Source organism: Chenopodium quinoa, unplaced genomic scaffold (assembly GCF_001683475.1).
Source record: "Chenopodium quinoa cultivar QQ74 unplaced genomic scaffold, ASM168347v1, whole genome shotgun sequence".
NCBI classification, from domain to species: domain Eukaryota; kingdom Viridiplantae; phylum Streptophyta; class Magnoliopsida; order Caryophyllales; family Amaranthaceae; genus Chenopodium; species Chenopodium quinoa.
In genome coordinates, this window is record NW_018743212.1 from 5,394,102 (window position 1) to 5,413,835 (window position 19,734).

General features: G+C 35.9%; 3 protein-coding genes and 1 pseudogene across 5 annotated transcripts; 2 read left to right on the forward strand and 2 right to left on the reverse strand.

Moving 5' to 3' along the window:
* Positions 1 to 315: 315 nt before the first annotated feature.
* On the forward strand, positions 316 to 5,377 carry LOC110734517. Of its 3 annotated transcripts, none has more exons than XR_002513834.1 (2): positions 316 to 1,096; positions 4,017 to 5,377. XR_002513834.1 is itself a non-coding variant. In XM_021914683.1 (2 exons), exons 1-2 carry the CDS (start codon positions 818 to 820, stop codon positions 4,340 to 4,342), a joined length of 570 nt encoding a protein of 189 aa, XP_021770375.1. In that variant the 5' UTR covers positions 316 to 817; the 3' UTR covers positions 4,343 to 5,357. The 3 variants fall into 3 exon arrangements, 2 of the variants coding, with proteins under 2 accessions (XP_021770375.1, XP_021770376.1); XM_021914683.1 differs by having other exon boundaries at positions 4,052 to 5,357; XM_021914684.1 differs by having other exon boundaries at positions 4,055 to 5,357.
* Positions 5,378 to 6,819: 1,442 nt separating this feature from the next.
* On the forward strand, positions 6,820 to 7,863 carry LOC110734520 (11 kDa late embryogenesis abundant protein-like). The gene has a single exon (XM_021914685.1). It carries the CDS (start codon positions 7,081 to 7,083, stop codon positions 7,636 to 7,638), a length of 558 nt encoding a protein of 185 aa, XP_021770377.1. The 5' UTR covers positions 6,820 to 7,080; the 3' UTR covers positions 7,639 to 7,863.
* A 1,387-nt stretch (positions 7,864 to 9,250) lies between these two features.
* On the reverse strand, positions 9,251 to 13,977 carry LOC110734518 (annotated as a pseudogene).
* Positions 13,978 to 15,084: 1,107 nt separating this feature from the next.
* On the reverse strand, positions 15,085 to 19,067 carry LOC110734521 (non-structural maintenance of chromosomes element 4 homolog A-like). Its single transcript, XM_021914686.1, has 7 exons — positions 18,520 to 19,067; positions 18,360 to 18,440; positions 16,998 to 17,253; positions 16,814 to 16,904; positions 16,449 to 16,659; positions 16,253 to 16,344; positions 15,085 to 15,610 (listed from the first exon to the last, which is right to left on the reverse strand). The coding sequence occupies exons 1-7, from the start codon at positions 18,749 to 18,751 to the stop codon at positions 15,353 to 15,355; spliced, it is 1,221 nt and encodes a 406-aa protein (XP_021770378.1). The 5' UTR covers positions 18,752 to 19,067; the 3' UTR covers positions 15,085 to 15,352.
* Between the last annotated feature and the right edge of the window lie 667 nt (positions 19,068 to 19,734).

Below are 19,734 nucleotides of genomic sequence, written 5' to 3' on the forward strand. Positions count from 1 at the left end.
CAATCGTCAAGTTCCTTCAGGAACTTCAGGTTCCTTCAGGAACTTCAGGTTCCTTCAGGAACTTCATGTTTCTTCTTAGTTCCATCCAACACTTTTGTTTCTTAAGTTCATACACTGAGTAACTAAGTATATAGAGATATGAGGACATCTTGAAAGCTTGCATTCATCATCAAGTCTTCCAAACTTTGTTGTTCCTACTCCGGAACATATTACTTCAAACCTGAATCTTCTGCTTAACCAAGACTCTTTTAAACATCATTAGTCGGAGTTTGTTTTACGTAAGTCAATCATCAAAATATAAGGTAGTCAATTCAACACTCTAGCTCTAGAGGACACAACAAAAATGGACCATTTTGCCCTCTGGGAGGATTGGAGAACTTTGTTTCCCATGATCCCACCGGAAATCCTCAAGTCTGATAATTTTGTTACCCCCACCTTCCTAAATTAGAATATGAAAGTCATAATTTGGAATGTCTGTGGTGCTTCCAGAGACGATCTTATCCCTCATGCCTGGGATATAATCGCGACTCACAAACCGAGTATTTTTATTATACTAGAGGCTAAAAGCAATGGCAATCGAGCTGCTAAAGTCAATAAGCTTTTAGGCTTCGATGGCCTTAGGTTCGTTGAACCAAACCGTACTAAAGGTTGGATTTGGTTAATGTACAAACTCTCGGTTGATCTTATTATTTGTGGCACGAAACAAAGCAATTAATTTCATGCTTTGTTTAAATTCAAACCAAATAACCATGAAGTTTTGCTTACGGGAATTCACGCTCCTTCTTCTCCTTCTGAGAGACATCGTCTTTGGAAGGAGATGCGTGATGACTTACCCCCTGATGACACACCATGGTTGGTTCTTGGTGACCTTAATGAGGTCATGTTTCCTAATGAAAAAATGGGAGGTTGTTCTTTCTGCCAATCTCAGGCTAATGACCTTAGAATGCTAGTTGATGCGGCATGTCTAGTTGATTTGGGATTTAATGGAAATCCCTATACTTGGCATAATGCGAGAGAAGGGTGCGCTAATATAAGGGAGAGACTTGATCGAGCTTTGGCGAACCCGATCTGGCTCAATACCTTTCTAAACACTCAGGTAACTCACTTACCTCGTACTTTCTTTGATCATAATCCTTTACTTATTTCCTTGTTTAATAATAATATTCCGGGAAACTATCCCTTTAGATGTAAAACGGCCTAGCTACAGCATGCAGATTTTAACAATTTTTTTGCTAATAATTGGTTAATTGGTAATATTGAATTCCTAAAAGGAAGATCGAATTTTTTATCCTCCATCAACAACTGGAATACTAATGTCTTTGGCAATATCACTAGAAAGAAGAATAGATTAATTGCTCGCATTGATAGAATTCATAAAAGCCTTTCAAAAAATTACTCAACTTTTTTATTTCGTTTTGAAAAAGATTTTGTTGCATGAGTTAAATATGATTTATCAATCTGAACGCATTTTATGGGCACAAAAAGTTGGGCTTGACTGGCGTAAACATGATGATTGTAATACTAAGTATTTTCACCTTATTGCTAAGATTAGAAAAGCTAGGAATAGAATTTTAGAATTTTATGTTTAAAATTAGACTCTGATGGAATTTGGATAGATGAACCTCAGGCCCTTAAAACAATGGCTAGAGACTACTTTATTCATATTTTCATTTCCTCTTCCTCTGACATAAACTTCCCCTGCAACCAAGCTTATAGCTTTCCTAAACATCTTGAGGATGATATCATCCTCCATCTTCAATCCTGCCCTACTGCGGAGGAGATCAGACTGAACCTGAAAGCCATGAATGGTATTAACTCACCTGGTCCTAATGGTATACAGGTTATTTTCTACCGGAATAATTGGGCTTCTATTGGTGAACCTATCTCTGACTTTGTTAACATTGTTTTGTTGTTGGTAATATTTTTGATATTATTAATAATTCCTACTTATGCCTTATCCCAAAAAAAAGAGAACCCTGAGTCTATGAATGATTTTAGGCCACTAGGTTTATGTAACACGATTTACAAACTTATTACTAAATGTATTTCAAGGAGATTAAAACCTCTAATGGATAAGCTTATAAGCCCTTTTCAATCTAGTTTTATCCATAACCGCTCCATTGATGAAAATATTATTATCATCAAAGAAGTAGCCCATAGATTCAATAAAGCCACCAAAAAAGCTAACATAATAGCTGTAAAAATTGATCTCACCAAGGCCTTTGATAGTTTCAAATGGAGTTTTATTGAAGATACCCTAAGGGCTATTAATCTTCTTGACAAGCTCATCTCTCTTATTCTTAGTTGTATTCGTTCTCCTTCTATCTCTATCCTTTGGAATGGTCAAATTACTGACTCTTTTCGTCCCTCAAGAGGTATTAGACAAGGGGATCTTCTTTCCCCTTACATTTTTGTGCTATGTTTAGCTCGCTTATTTCGCATGATCCAAGAAAAGGTTCATAACAAGCTTTGGAAACCCCTTAAGATGTCCAAAGACATCAATCTCTCCCACCTTTTTTATGCGAATGACGTTTTTCTTTTTGGCAAGGCTGACCTTTCTAATATTGCTTGTATGATGGAAGTCTTGGACAATTTTAGGAAGATCTTTGGTCTCTCTATCAACATCCAAATATCCTCTATCATTTTTCCTAAAAAGATGGACCATAATCTTAGGAAACCTATTTTTGAATTTTGTAACATTTCAAACTCGACTAACTTTGGGAAATACCTAGGAATCATGATTAGCCCTAACAAGCTAAAAATTGCTGACTACCATGATCTTCTTGAAAAAACTAATTCTAGGATTCGTGGTTGGCAAAGTTAACTTATTAATATGGCGGGTCGCTGTACTCTTATCAAGTCTATCCTCAACTCCTATCCTATGTATTCCATGCAAACAAATCTTATTCCGGTGTCGGTTTTGAGTCAACTAGAAAGAAATGTCAAGAAATTTCTTTGGAATAGAGTTGATAAATCGAGATACATCCCTAGAACCAGTTGGAGTGTGGTTTGTGACCCTATTTCAAAAGAGGGTCTTGGAATAAGAAACCTTAGGAGGTGGAATCTTTGTTTCATAGCAAAGTTAGGCTGAAAAATACTAAATCAACCTAACAAACTTTGGGTTCAACTTCTCACTTCCAAATATCTTAAATATTCTAATTTCATGGACTGTAACCCTTCCCCTTATGCCTCCTCCATTTGGAAAGATATCCTTCAAGGGAGGGAACTCCTAAAGAAAGGTCTAACTAAAACCATAGGCAATGGGAAGGACACTTCCATTTGGAATCATAAATGGATTGGAGACTCTCCTTTTTACCTTAATGATTCCATTAAGATTCCTGACCTAAAAGGCCACTACAACATAATTAGAAACAAATCTTGGTACCTTAATGACATAGCTCATCTCCTCCCTAACCATATTCTTACATATATCCAAGCAATTCCTCTACCTCTCTTCCACTCCCCGGATGATAAGCTTCAATGGTCCCTGCATAACTCCGATTCCTTCACTATCAAATCTGCATATTTTTCCTCTTCTGCTTCCCCTAACCTGTCTACCCCCTTCCTAGTTAATTTTCCTTGGATGAAGATGTGGAAACTTAAGATGCCTTACAAATATAAGATGTTATGCTGGAATATTTGTTAAGGGAATTCTCCCAGTTGGTACAACTCTTGCTAATAAGATTCCTAATGTTGACCTTGTTTGTGTTAGATATAAGAATCATTCAGAAGATAATATCCACCTTTGTAGAGAATGCCTGATTAGCTCAGCTTTTTGGTCCATTGTCTTTACAAAATTTCCTCACCTTAATATTAATCTACAACCCTTTTTTAACACCAACTTTGAAAATTGGATGGATTTTAATTTCAAACAGGAAGGTTTCTGGAAAATTTTGTTTACTACTGCCTTGTGGCATCTCTGGTCTGCTAGAAACAAACAGGTTTTTGAAAATTTAGAAACTTCAATTTACTTTATCTTTAACAAGGTCAATGCCGATTATTCTTGCAATCTGAAGTTCTCACGGGTGGATAAGGATGCTCCCTCATTTAGCAGCATGCAGAACTTGGGCACCTCCCCAAAGGGTATTTTAAAGTCAACACAGATGGATCCTGGTTGGCCACAGACAATGCAGGTGCTGGAGGTATAATAAGATGTGACAAGGGAAAGTGGCAGCTGGGATTTACAACCAAAATCAAGACTCTGGGAGCCGAACTAATTGCAATCAGGGAAGGTCTTGCTCTTGCTTGGGATAGACAAATCAAATTTGCCATACCGATGCTCAAGCCCTGTGTTATATGCTTGAGAACCCAAAAGCATACATGGACCATCAGCTTGCAGTAATTACAAAAGATGTGGCTGATCTTCTGCAAAGGCAATGGTCTATCACTCTTCTTCATGTCAAAAGATCAGCAAACAAGATTGCACACGGATTAGCTTCCATTGGCAAGGAACAATCAGATGATGGAGTGGTTTTATATTACACTACTCTTCCCCACCAGCCTTCACTGACATCTATATAAAGGAGTTGAGGTTTTGTCTCGACATGGCAACTGCAGAATGATCCCTTCTAAAGAATGTTGCTTCAAGTCACAAACTAAGTACCATTTTCTCACTAATGCTCTTCTTAGTTTTTCTAGTTTTCCTAGTACTTTTTACTTAATTTGCTTCATGTATTGGCTTCTAATAGGGACTAGATTACAGGTCTTGGACTTCATGCTTGCTATTTTTCTAACTGTAAGCATCATGGAGTTCCATTTTGTTAGCATCAATCTGATGCATTTTTCTGGGTGTTTTTTAAGCACCATAATGTAATATAAGTTCCTTTTCGGTTAAAAAAAAAAAAAAAAAAAAACTATTACAAAGACTACTCTAAATCTCTATTCTCTAACTATTAGCTCATTTAGGCGCATATGGCATATTCGTATAAGCATGTTACTGCAGAAGATTATATTAATGTACACTTCTATTCCATGATCCACCAAGCTTATAAAGCTTAGTCTAGTGGTAAGGATTGTATCTTCCAACCTTGAGGTTGGGGATCCCCACTAATGACACTTTGAGGGTGGGAATCCCTTAACTGGCCTTCCCCCTCACTCTCAAAATGTCTATTATCCTAAATCAAATTAACAATTTATATTCCTAATCTAACTCTATCAAGTTTACACTAGATAGCGGCAAGCTAGGGTCGAACCACAAGGAAACGGGATATTGCACAATCAAAGTGGAATTAAGAATCTATTGCAAGTAACAAGGGGTATTTTGGTTTGTTTTTGTGAATTTCTAAGATTAAACTATCTACCAAAAAGATTAAAACAAGCAAAATAAAGAAGTTCAAACTAGAAACACTAAAATAAAAATGGAAAACAAGATTTTAAGGAAAATATGATCAAAAACACTAGGGAGAGGGGGTTCCAATTATGATCAACTAAGACAACAATGATAATCATCATGGATTCATACCAAGGAGTACAAACTCTACTCAAATAATTCATTCTCATGCAATCACTCAAGCAAGTTGATGAAATAGATCAAACCTAAACTAGATCATTCTCATGCATCTAATCTAGAACTCAAATATTGGAACTAAAGGTGCACATCAAGCATTTTAAGCACAAAATCATCAACGCAAGGCAAAACCCAATCAATCATCAATATAAACTCAACTAATCATGATCTTCACCCCCTTCCCTAGCTAGAGAAGAGAAGATAGCCATAGCAACTACACTAAGCATGGATTCAATCTTAACAAAACTAAACATGATTCAGAACCAAAGAAAAAACAATGAAACAAGTTAAAGGAAAGAAATAGATGGAAATAAACACTATCAAGAGCAATAAAACCAAACAAAAGATAAGGGTAAAGAGATTACTATTATGAAGCTTGATTAATTAAGCAAACATGAAGTAGTTGCATTGAAAAGAGGAAAACTTGAAGAAAACTTGAAGAGATCTTGATTACAATAATGAAAACTTGAAGATTAAGCTACTTTCTCTCTCTAAAATGTTGATGTTTTTCTCTCTACAAATGTTCTCGATGATATTGGAATAGAGGTCTCTCATGAAATTCAATCCAAGGACTATTTATAGTGTCTTGATAAAACAAGAGCAGCGAGTGGGGGAGAGGCCTCTCCGGGAGCTGCCGCGCCCTCTCCATCGTGGGTACGAACTTGGAAAGACCCAACTCGCCACGCCCTTTCCATTAACTGTCGCGCCCGCGGTCACCTGGGGAGGCCTCTCCGAGCCTTCTCCCAACCATCTCCAGAAGTTGAGATTTTTAGCTCAAAACCTGACCCGCGCCAGCAGCCTTGGTGCCCGTGCACGCGGCCTTGCTGCGCGCCTTCACCCTTAGGCATCTCCTCCTCTTGGACCTAGCCACATTAGCAACTTTAATTCCATTTAGCATCTTTAATTCCACCTATGAGTGCCAAGAGCTATCAAAACAAACAAACAAAAGAGAAAAGCAAAAGAAAAGATAAAAGAAAAGGAAAAACACGAAAAAGAACGAAAGTAACTAAAACAAAGATAAAAACGGCTAGAGAAGGCGCAAACAAGTGACAAATAAGGGAAATTCATTAGTGAAAGAGGGTGAAATAGTGGCATAAATGCCACTCATCCCTCGCAAATTATCGAACTAAAAAAATTATGAGGGTTGAAGTACGGTAAAAAAAAAAAAAATATGCATTCATGCTCCGATCCAACCTATGCACGGTGTAGTTTGAACATTAAAATCCCAAACTTCAAAGCCAAGTTGCTCACGTTAATACATACATATCCGTTACAGCCCCTAAAGATGAATAGAATTCTAACAAGTGCAAAACAAGTTCCTTAGCTCAACACGTACTTATACACGTGGAGCTCTCTGGTTCTAATCTTCATGTAACCCAACACGTGTCCCTTTCTCACTTCTTAAAAAAAACCCATTATATAGGGAGAACCATATTACCTTATTTAGTCATAACAAAACCAATTTCACAACCATAAAAAGAAAGCTCATAACATAAAACATCTTATTAACCCCGCAAAAAAAGAGATCAAAGAGTGCAATAATTTTCAGGCAGTTAGTTTGATCCAAATCCAAGATGCAGACAGGAAAGAAAGCAGTAGAGTCCGTCAAGGAGACGACCGCGAACATCGCGGCGTCAGCGAAATCAGGGATGGACAAGACAAAGGCGACGATGCAAGAGAAGGTTGACAAGATGAAAGCCAATGATGAGTACGACAAGGCCTTGGCCACCGAGAGGAAGCAGGAGCGCTTAACCGAGGCCGAGCTTCATAAACAGCAGGCTATGAGCCATAATGCTGCGGAGAAGGATGCTAAGACTGCTGCTGCAGGAAATACTGGAATCAGAACCGGAACCGGAACTGGCTTATTTGGTAGTAGTGATGGTACTAATACTACCATCACTACTACTACTGGATCTCACACTCACTCCACCACTGGAACTACTGGTCTTCCCACCGGGACTCACCAGATGTCCGCTATGCCCGGACATGGGACTGGTGAGCCTGCCGGTGGGTTCGTTGAGCAAGGGACTAATGCTATTGGGGCTCACCCTATTGGTAGGGGGGCTAGGACCGCGGCCACGAACCGGCATACTGGTGGAGGGGCTAACACCGGAACCGGATATAATGTTTGATTAGCTAGGTAGTTGTTTTTCATAGATTGGTGTGGTGTGAGTGACATTTTCTTGTATTTTTAGAAGAGGTGTGTCACGTTTTCATGCTTTTTAATTAATGTTTGATGTATTTAGGTATGTATTTTGATGTTCATCTAGCATAATACGGATACTGAGTATTATGTTTTGTATTGTTGTTTTCTGTTGAAATAAAAAAGAGAAGTGTTTCCTTTGGTTTGTAATTCATTAGTTCATCACCACCTATGTTAGTTTTAAAATTTTGAGGCTCATATCACTCCACTTGATCGTTCTAAATGCTTTAATTAATTTGCTACTTTGATTTGTAAAATAATGCACCTTAAAATTAATAAGATTGACTTTGCTTCATGCCTTCATGATTAATACACACTTGTTAAGAATCAAGTTTGTAAGGTACCAGACATGTTAATTTCTTTATTTTTTTTATTTTTGTACCGAAAAGAAACAAGTTATATATGTACTTCTATTTCTATTACTTTTTAATCTTTTTGACCATTTTTCTTTCATTAAAAGATTTTAAATATAAATATTAAAAACTGAAAGAAGGAAGAACATATAACCTTTTCTGATTATTGTGAGCACAGTGAAAATGAAAGTATTTTAATTAGGTTTTCTCCATTGCTGATTATGTAGTAGCACCTTCTAATGGTTGGCTTGGAGCTCATTTGGCATGATGAGTGGACCGGTTCGAACATAAGTGGACTAGGCCCAGCCAAATAGTTCAAATTGGGCTAAATATGCGCAAATAATAGGGGGAACTATATGGGTAATACCCAAACATAGGATATCTCACCTTTCAATCTAGTGGCCTAGATGATTTGTAATATTGTTCTATTAGCAACTTGTTTTGATTCGTATTGTTTTGTTTTTTTTGTATCTTTAATTGTTTGGTTGTAAAATGTTCTTCTTACACGCCTACACTCTTCCATTGTATGAAAACAATCAGTGTCATTTACATTAGAGTTCAAGATGAGAGAACCCCTGCTTACATTAGAGTTCAAGATGAGAGAACCCCTTCACTGAATATAGCAAGTTGATGCTTGGGATTGTATTTTTAATGTTTTAGTAAAAACATTGTGAGCTTTTTTTTTTTTTCTCAAAAGGTTCATTTAACGAAAATAGTATTACAACCGGAAAACAAACTAATAATGTTTGTAATTTTGATCTTATGACACTCGTTACGTAGAAGGTACATCAAGGTCCAATTTACTGGTATTATAGAAGATATATGAAGTTAACTTTTCAAATCAGGTTAGTGTAGGAGTAAATAAATATTCAAGTTTGAGTAGAGTATTTTGACTGTAATTCAAGCATTTAACAATTGAGTCATGTCTACATATAATTAAAAAGCTTCTATCCGTGTGTTCTGTTAGCATATGGATTGAGAAACATTGGACAAACATGCTCAAACTTCGTAATTTTTCAAACAGCACATCAGCGTAATTTTTCGAACAGCACATCAGAAGCAAACATGCTCTCTCTAAATTTTGTTAACAAAAACCAGAGCGGTTAAGTGCAGCAAAAACAACACATTGATTAGTCCTAAAAACACAAGCTCTTCCAAATCTTCGCAACTGCAAAACCTGCTCACATATAACCCATGAACATGGATTCCACATAATAAATTAAAATAAATCAACTTCCATTGCATCCACAACATGAAGATGAATGCACAAGAAGATCAAGTACGAACATGAAAATGGAGATTTAGCAGCTAAATATATTCTAAACATACACTAGGCCAATGGAAGGAGTCAATGGTCTATAGTCATGACATAGCTATTCCGAAAACAGTGCAAATACAGCCTGTGTCTGATTACTCTGATGACAGCTCTAACGTGAATTACAACACCATGCAGCAATGTACCTTCTTTCTATCTTCTCTTGACAGCAATTAGTTGAATGTAATGACCAGCCAATACCTCCCATGTTTAGCAGAATTCTATCTATTAGAGGTAGGGAAAAGCAAACAAGTATCATCCAACCACAAAACCTAAGGAAAACAAACAAACTAGTAATGACAAGCAGCGAATAAGCCATCTCTATGAATCATTGAACCTCATTTTACTAAAAAGAGTCTAGATTGGATTAGCCATATTCAAGATTAAGAGCTTCACAAACCCATCATCATGAAGACTGAAAACCCAACAAACAAAATTGGGATCCGCAAAGACTCATACTCCAGACTTCCGTAGCTCGGCTGCCCCATGAGCAAAGTGGCACCTATCTCCAAAAGTACATGAACCTTTTGTAAAGTTCTCACAAAGCTTGGTCCTGTAATTAGTTGAGGTAGGTCCATGGGGTGCTGGTCCTACAGGAGCCTTATTAAAGGGAGCATTTGCACTGACACTTGCTACAAGATCATGTACCATTTCACTCGCCATCTTGATCTGATCAAAGGTTCCTTCAAGTTCAATGTTCCTCTTGTTTGAATCAGAATCATGATCCCGAATCGAAAGCTTCACACCTGTTTGACGGCAAATCTGTTTCGAGTTCACACCACTCTTACCAATGATGGCCCCAGCTAAGGAGGCATCAACACTAATCTTAGCAGTTGCTGATTCGCCAAAGGCACCAGCAAGACCAGCAGGAACCGGTGGCTCATGTCGCCCAGAATAGCGTCCATGCATCGGATGACCCCCCTAGCACGAGGATCATCAAAGGATGGTGGAGCAACAGGTTTATTAAGTTCCCACTCACCATGGGCAAAATGGCATTTATCGCCATATTTGCACCCTTCAGCAGAGTTGAATTTGTTGCACAGGCGGGTTTTGGCGGCAGGAGCAGAGCCATTGTGTGACTGTGGCGGGGGTGGGGGTGGTGGGGCATTTCTTGACATGGGCGGAAGGTTCATCAGCTGAGCAACAGCATTGTAGCCACCAGAGACATGGTGTAGAAAGTGGCAATTTTCTCCAAATGGGCATCCAGATGTACTGCAATACAACAAGCATTAACTAGCTCAATTAAAGTTGCATAAGAAATAAATCGGAGGACCACATAAAACAAAGTAATCCTCGTCTAAAAGCAGTCTCCTGCAAATAGACTGGGCATCCTTTCCCTACAGCAACAGCACAAACAATTATTGAGCTAGCATGAAGAAAAGGAACCAATACTAACTGATTCAGACCAAAGTTTTCACACCCTCCACAGGATTAAGTACAAGCACTTCTTCCAGGAGACAAAGCCACAAACAAGGTGCTAGAAAATAATATAACACATCTTGATAGAGCACATCAGTCATTTAGATCATGTTACTAACTGAAGAGGCTTTTAAAATTGAATCCACACAATTGAACAGAAAATTCATTTCAGATGAATACGGCCAGACATAACATCTACTTCAACATGGTTAACCAAAAACATAACTTGAATGAACCACAAACAGTTAACCCACATTAATCAATCAAAATTTGCTAAAATCCAGTGAGACCACTGACATACAAAAATTGCTTCTAAAGATCAACTGTGATCAGATAAGCTAAAGCTGACTAGTAATATTGTCAAGCATACAGGTAACTTTCCCCAAACAAGTCCATCACTACAGACATCAAGCAGCTTTGAATCAGTAAAGCTACAAAACAAATTCATTGTTCCAGATATGACCTAAAAGATTTCATTTCGAACCTACTTCCTGGAGATACAAAGTTAATTTACCTTGAAGTAACTTCCAATGTTCTTCTTACATATTCTTTTTACAACTAAAAGCATACTTTCAATCACATAACGAAATTATACATTTTCCTAGCGGTCAAAGTGGTAGAAGCAAGAGCAAAGCTAGTATGAAAGAGTGTCACAAGGCAAAGTATAATATAGCTAAGTGAGAATGACATCAATACATAATCCAAAAAGTTATCCCTAAATGACTGAACCTCAACAAGGAGAGGCTACTTCTTGCACCATGAATATATCACACGCATTTATATTACGAAATTTCATCCATTTTTATTATCTCTAAGGCCCACTAATATATTTTAGATTGAAGATAAACTAATGAGAGCTGTAAACTTGGTGAAATTAAGAAACATAAATATGTACTCAAAATTTTCCAATCAAAATCTTCAACATCATGAACACAAACATACTCATCGGTTTCAGAATCACTGCAATAGAAACTGATTTCCATTAAAATTAACTAAATCCTACATATTAACACCTAGGCTCATATTACAGAAATGATAGCCAAATAAGCAGAAACAGTAAATTCATATGCAACTGGAACAGACGTATAAAGGTCTCAGGAAAGGAGCAAAATAAAAATGAAGCTAATCTGGTCAAATATTCTTCTAACAATAGAAGCAAAAATTAGTTGGTTAAGAACACTATAATTAAAAAATTTAGTAAAAACCCCAATCATAGAGGCAGAAAGTTTATATACAACTTAACTTGAAAAATAACAAGAGAAAAGAAAGGTAGAAGAATGACGATACTACATGAAAGACTACTAGAAATTCAAAAGTATTGACAATAGCAGAGAGATTAATAGAATATGTAGCAATTTACATAACTTGCATGCTTATGAATTTATATATTGATGGACCATAAAATCCGTTCGATAGAACAAGTTTAGACCCAAAACATTTGAGAAACGATACGCTAAAATGTTGATATTTATTAATTAAATAGATAAAGATATGAACCTGAAGAACTTGGTGCAAGGCTTTGATTTGCTTCCTATACCATCCGTTTCTGTTACAAAACATTAATTATTTTTTGTGAGTTTTCCTTGCCTTCGTTGTGTTGAATAAGTTGAAAATAATCAAACACTTAATTGAAGTGACTTTACATATAATTATAGAAAATAATAAAGCACTACTAAACCAATAGCTTCATCACATGACACAATTTACTGCACACATTAATACAGAAATGTCTACATTTGGGTAAGTCTTTTAATACGGAGTAAATTTAACACAAGTTATATGCTCCGGCTAGATAATATGTACTATAGACCTATGATAGCTTGACTTTATACTTATAGCTGTTAGCCTTTTGGATTACAATCCCCTGCAATGGCTCTAAAGTGTTATATTTATAAATTGGAGTTGCCTACTTCACTTATCTCGAAACAAATAGATAACGATCTTATAATCCAAGATAAACGTAGCAGATGCACACAAAATAAACTGCAAGCAATCTATCCTTAAGCTTACACCCAAATCACCAAACATCCCTAATCTATTAAATCAAAATATTTCACACAAGCAGCAACATTAAAAGGAGTTGCAGTGTTGAACACTATCACTTGCATCACACTTCAGAGTCCAAACAAATACTACGAGTAATAACACTAAAATCAGCAATATCACATAATTCACTGATATAAATAGTGGCCAATTATTCTGGGAGGTCCCTGTGGCCTACTAAAGTGTGACAGAAGAAGTACTAGGTACACTTCAAACCTACAAAAATGAGGCCTATTGAAAAAAATTCGAAATTGCATCCACATGGGCTACTAAAGCGTAACCCTTTTCCCAAATTAGGTACAAATCACAATAGTGACATCAGTTGGGTAAAACCCCATTCATTATACAAAGAAAATCAATTGTACAAAAATCCCAAATCAGAGATTTTTCCAATCTTGTACTTCTCACATAAATGAAAAAAATAAACCAAAATAAAATCATAATTATTAAGGTAAAAAATCTATTCAATTCTAACAATAATTCTACAAATTACAAGCAAAAGATTACCCTTTAACTTCTTTCTTCTAAGTTTAGATCCAAGTCCAGAAACACAGAAATGTAAAAAAGAAGTTTCTAGAAAATTATTCAAACACTTGAGAAGTTTCTAGAAATGAACAAACCTTGCTTATGCTTCTTAAATCCGCCATTAGAATGAACTGCACCAGCATCGTTGTTCCTTCCTCTCTTTCGACCGTCCATTTGAAGTTGAGTTTTTCGAGCTAAATCGAATTTTAAACCCAACAAAATTTAAGCAAAAATTGCAAATTAAACACCAAATTTGATAAAACCCTAGATTAAAAAAAGGAAAAAAAATTGAGAAAAAATTAGTGAAGTTAGAAAATGAAAACCCTAGCAGAACTAGGGTTTAGAGGTTTGGGGAGGAGAGAGAAAGAAAGGTTGAGGAAGAAACGCCCCGAAGAGAGAGAAACTAGGAGACAGAATATTGAGCGCTTGAGGTTGATTTTACAAAAAAAATATGGATTTTTTTAAATTTTATTTTTTTAATTCTTTTTATAATTTTCTTTTAAGAGTTTTTGGGAAAAGAAAAATATTTGAGGTGAGGAGGGATAAGAAAAATATTTGAGGTGAGGAGGTGGAGAGGAAATGGAAATGGAAGTTTTATGGGTTTTTTTAAAATTAATAAAAAAAATACATAAAAACTCTTCAAATAAAATTATTTATAAATAAAAAGAAAAAGGAAAATTAAAGTCGGTTAGTTTAAATACTGTATAAAGTGAAAGGAGGTCACGTGCTATCTTGATTGAGCATATCAAGAATCCAATGGCTGGATTGATGATTTGGGCGTGATGCTATTGGGTGGGTTTCACCTACCCAAGCCCGTATAAAGTGTAGTACTTTCGTACTTGTTTTTATTTTGGTGATATATAGTTTATTGAGAAAAAAAAATTAATTTTTATATTTTTTTATGAAAATTCTAGACAATATTAGAATTACTTTATTGATTCTAATAATTGATCAATCAAAATGTAAGATTATTTTTTTTGTAAAGATTGGACAAATGTATGATATCAGAAAATCAGAATATGTTAGAGTAAAGAAAATGTTTGGTTGATCCTGAGAGTTACAAAACCTTGTGGAAAAAAGGCAGAAAATTAATACAGAATAAAAATGTATGGAAGAGTTGGATACTAAGTTGGGGACAATATATCACCCATAAATTGAAGTTAGATTTACTTAAGTATGATTATAGTTTTTAGTTTTAACATTTAACCATAACTTAAATCATTTCATTTGGACTTAAATTAGACAAAACTAGTTAAGTTAAAAGAACTCAGTTTCTATGCAAAAAAAAATGAGCTCAGTTTAATTCAAACCGTTCTAAGTTTATGATAAATACATTAAATGTACTCAACAAAAAATTTAAAAAACATAAGAAAAAGAATCGATAAGGTTGAATTGAGAAACACTATTCAAAAACATTTAGATTAGTGATGCGAAGTATTATAAACATAATAATGCCCTAATAGTTATACTTCTTCCATTCTAAATTACGGAGTAGTTAACATGTTTTAACTTTCGACATTATTCATCAACCACTTTGACTAGCTTTAATAGATGATAAATTATAAGAAATACATAATCATGTAAAATCTTGTTAAATTTCCTCTCAACGCGTATTTTCATTATTCAAAGTATCAACTTTTTATGATTTTTTTGATAATTAGAGTTGTCTGCGACTAAAATTATGCATTGTCAAACATGATAAAAGAAACGTATCAATTAATTTAAAACTGAGGAAGTAAGGACTTAATATTTGCTTAAGTTCGAGAGCGTGGTACAAATCTCATGAAGTCAAACGAGACTAAATAGTCCATGTAGGCTGTAAAGAAGACAGCCACTTAAGAAATAATTAGGACATTAGTTAAACTCGTCCAAAACCTGAAGCATATGACGAAACTAAAAAATAAAACTAAAAATAATTATATACAATCTAATACTATTTAATATATGAAGGTGCCTAAGATCAAGATGCTGTACAAATCATCCTAGCCTCATATTAATCTGCGCTTTCCCTTTCTGATATAATCTGCTCTTAATCTATTTTCGTCACTCTCTGGTGAGTCTTCAACAGTCTGTTCTTGTAGAACAAGACCTCGATTTCTAGATAATTTTCTAATTGGGGTCGTCGTAGCAGCTTTTTCGGGAACTACATTTTCAGATTCAGTTGGTAACTCTGAATCAGCAGATATGTCTGCTGGAACCCTGTGTGGCATCAGCTCCTCGCCTTCTCCAACAGAATCCATCATCAACTGTAAAATCAAATAAATGATATGTTATAGCACATCCTTGAATCAGCTAAGTCCTCGGATGTTTCACTTCGCTAAATTTGAAAAGTCCATGGTATACAGCAACCATTAATCTCGTAACAAGCATGCTGCAATACTACAAAATGTGTTCGCTGTTCTTGACAAATTCACCAACTTTAACACCTTATTCAGAGATACGTAGTGATATAGTGAATATTTGTTCAGAAAAGTTCATGAATCCCATGAATTTGAATGCTTGGTTTTCCAGCCAACCATGCCTTGGATAATTCCAACCCAAGCTTCAAAATAATGAGAGAAGCACAAATCGACTGTGTTGGCAATCACTTTAGCTGGAAAAAGTTTGAGCTACATGCTAAGCCTATTTCTAAAAGATCAAGCAGCATGCCTGTTAACCTAGATGAAACTATCAATCAAACAGCAAACTTGGGCGATTGGTGCTACTAGGGCCTAATCAACATTGCTTATGCAAACTGGCTAACATTCAATGGAACTCAGCTTCTGTACTAAAATAAGCAGAATCACTAATTTCCAGTCCTTGAAGTAGGTCATACAATGGAATTCTCGCAAGATTAAAGATGGACGATACAGTAAAGCAGCTGGATGGGGTTTGAACTGCAGATTTACCTTCCAGTCCTTGAAGTCATATCTAAAGACAAAGTGACTGTATGCAACTTTGCCTGATGTGATTTCTTCAGCAGATGGAGCATTCCTAGGGCCTGCCAAAGGAAAAGAAACAATACATTAGCCAATGAGGCAATGAGTGCATCATAGAGATAGTTTGTGCATAAATATAAATCAGTCGATTAGCAGCGGCTCTTACAAACAAAATGGCCATCTGCATTTGCAGTGATTTCAGCTCTTCCATCTTTCACTAAAAATGACAAAGCAAATAAGTTTTCCACAGTCTGTGCAAAAGACGTTCTGTTCAGGATTAAATTTTCAAGCCGGACCCTTCGGTATTTCCCCAAAATGCCAAACATTATCGACATATTCTTATCTGTATCAGTTTTCTCTTCCACAGTGCTTTCAAGCTGCAATACAACCAAACAGGCATCTAGTGAATAATATGCAAAACGCATTGCAATAATATATATCAAGTACGAGCATACCGATCAACTTGTCTCTCCCTAACAATCAAGAATTGAAAAGGTCAATTAACAAACTAGGCAGCTCTACAGTCCCTACCTCTTCAGGCCGTGAAGTATCAGTTGGCTTGACATGTTTTTTCCGAACTACAGTCTTCCTTCTCTTTAGTTCAGAAGACATAGGCCCTAGCCTGACAATTTAACAAAGGCAAATGTGAAATCTAGGTAAATAAAACAGTAGAGAAATTTTGGAGCAATGGAAAGGTTTGCAGAAAGTAACTAACATGGTACAACATCCAGTGCCTTTTCTGAAAATATGAGAAACTGCAAGCCCAATGTCTTTCCAAAGTATCATGTTCCCGGAACCATCTAAACTGCCTGCAGCACCACCACCTTGATGGCCAAAGTCCCTAAGCAGGCAAGACACAAAATCTGATGGAGTCACGCCTTCATTTTTCTGAGCCCTTACAGTTTTCACAAAACTACTTGTAATGTCATATAAAGCCTCTGCATCAGCCACTTGCTCCCGAGGCTTCCGAACTGAAACCAATACATAGAGAATACAAAATGTAAACCAAGATTAATGCATAATTTGTCCTAAAACTTGTCTTTATTAATTATCTTCATATGAATATTTGAGCATTGAGACCTCCCCATTTGAGTTGTACTACAATTAAGAATTTTAAGTTATCAGCTAATAATGCCATTGAGAGAGAGTAGGAAAGAGAGCATTCTCTAACAAAGTAACAATCAAATCCCCTCACAATCTATGTTAATTCTCTGCCTCTACCCAGGACCTTCATGCTTTCATTAGTCTATGTCATGAGCTTTTGAAATTTAATTCTATAATGCTATTATAAATGTCATTCTTAAACTACTATCCAGATAATTACAGCACTTCTTCGTCAGCTTAACTTTCTATTATGTGTTTACCCCAAGATCAAACAGACGCCTCATAAGTTCCTTATAAAGCAAGCACAGCACATACAAAGTGCATAATTTGCCGCTCAGAAAATGCCCAAAAATATCAGTCAAAGAGTCCCACCATGAACTTAGTTGACTCTCTAAACACTATCCCACAACAGGTTTACATACAGCCAATAAAAGAAGTAAAATTGGCATCTTTTAGCACCTATTCCACTAGCTTTACAATGCACATAAAGTCAAGCCAACTTTATCAATGCATCAAACATAAAGCTAGCCAAATAGTGAGTAGTGGTTACACTAGTCACTCAAGGCCCTTAATCAAACCTACAATTTCACAATACTTGTGACTTACGAGTGCCCTAACCAGGAAGAACCAAACATCAATCACATTGGTTGAATTGCCATTTTTTTTCCCTCGCGAGATTTTTTTATCGTTGAACCTGATGACATCATTACTTAATTACATTAAAAACCCTCTTTGGCCTAATCCCCCCTTCATTTGCTAATATCAGCAAGCAGACCTTATACACTTAACTCAGGTTATAATAATTTAAATGCATGTTTCTAAAAATATCACAGCATTCAAAAATAAAGACATTAATCAGCAATGTACTTCACATAATTGAATACCACATAAAAGCCAAAAGCATAATTATATAAAACTACATTACAATTGACAAAAACATAAAAGGATGTTAAATTTTGAAATCAATGAACACCTTTCTTATGCAAACTCTCAACTTCATCAATCATAGTCTTAAACCTATCGGAATCCGGCCGTGACAAATCATCAGCTCCACCTACCAATTCAATTCAACTCATTAGCTCAATAATCACAACACAAACACCAATAAAACACCAAAATTCACAGAGAAAAACCAGATAGTAAATTCTTGACGGCGAGATATCTGAACCGAAGATTTCTCCTAACAACTACTTCATCTTCTTCCTCCTCTTCTTCTGCACCTCCACGCTGCGACGGCGGCCGTGGCTTCCGCTCTACGGCGACGGAATCACCGGCGCCATTTTTACGACTCCTCAATTCTCGACCAACAACAGTAGCAGCAGCATTCTTACTAGTACTTCCTTTCTCTTTCTTTACTTTCACCATTGTTGCTAAAACCCTAGAATTCAGAATTAGAAATTAAGGTACTTTCCCAAAAATTTGATTGAGATTGAAGAAGATGGAACCCTAAAAAGGAGAAAATCTGAAAATTGGGGGAATTAATTAAAGAAGATGTATTGAAGAAAAAGGGAAGAATGAAAATGAAAAATTACAAGTGTAGAAATAATGAAATTGTGGAATAATTTAATGAGAAGAGAGCGGGGTTTGGGGTTCGAAATTTCGAAGAGTTGGGGTTTTTCCCGCACTCTCTCTCTTTTACCTCAAAATTGTGAAAATTGGATAAATTTTGTGAAAAATTTGTTTACTCGTGGTTTTGATGAAGAGGTCAAGAGGATAGGTTTAGGTAAGATTTTGAGGACTTTACCCCCAAGAGCTCTACTTGTTGGAAGTTCTTTTCTTTTCTTAGGTAAAAGGTGAAAAATAGAATAAGGTTATCTACCCTATTTGGCAAGTGTCGTAAGGTTATGGGATTCGACCATTATTATTCAGAACACTTTAATGCAACGAAAAAAAATGAAACTTTGATGAGTAATAATTAATAAGTTGTATTTCTAATACTAGTACTAGTATTTGCTTGAGTTTGGTTCTCTAATTGCTTTTAAGACTTTTTTGCAATTTGTACATGTTTTCATTCTCCTCCCAATCGCAGTTCATCTTATATCCCTTTAAAAGCCTTCATTTGAGCTAACTAGTATTGGACGTCATAATATCATATTGTCTTTCTAACCACTTTTTCTATTTGTCACCCTATTCTTGCTTTCCACCTCTTATATTGCCCCACATATTTCTTCCAAACACCTCATAATGGGAATTAAAATCTCGTTAATATATTCCTCTTTGATTTGTATGTCATTTCCCTTTCCAAAGAAGGCTTGTTTCATATGAAAACAATTTCATTTCTACGGTAAAAATGCTCCACAATTACTGTAATGATGTACTTTGTGTGCTGTAAGTTCTTCATTTTTCGT

Excerpts from the sequence above, each read along its gene's own strand:
- LOC110734520 (XM_021914685.1), top strand. The coding sequence starts at position 7,081 with ATGCAGACAGGAAAGAAAGCAGTAGAGTCCGTCAAGGAGACGACCGCG.
- LOC110734517 (XM_021914683.1), top strand. The coding sequence starts at position 818 with ATGCGTGATGACTTACCCCCTGATGACACACCATGGTTGGTTCTTGGT. Across the intron at positions 1,097-4,051 it reads ATACCTTTCTAAACACTCAG|CAGCATGCAGAACTTGGGCA; the intron begins GTAACTCACTTA and ends TCCCTCATTTAG.
- LOC110734521 (XM_021914686.1), bottom strand. The coding sequence starts at position 18,751 with ATGGTGAAAGTAAAGAAAGAGAAAGGAAGTACTAGTAAGAATGCTGCT. Across the intron at positions 18,441-18,519 it reads CGTCAAGAATTTACTATCTG|GTGGAGCTGATGATTTGTCA; the intron begins GTTTTTCTCTGT and ends TTGAATTGGTAG. Across the intron at positions 16,905-16,997 it reads GGCACTGGATGTTGTACCAT|GCTAGGGCCTATGTCTTCTG; the intron begins GTTAGTTACTTT and ends TTAAATTGTCAG.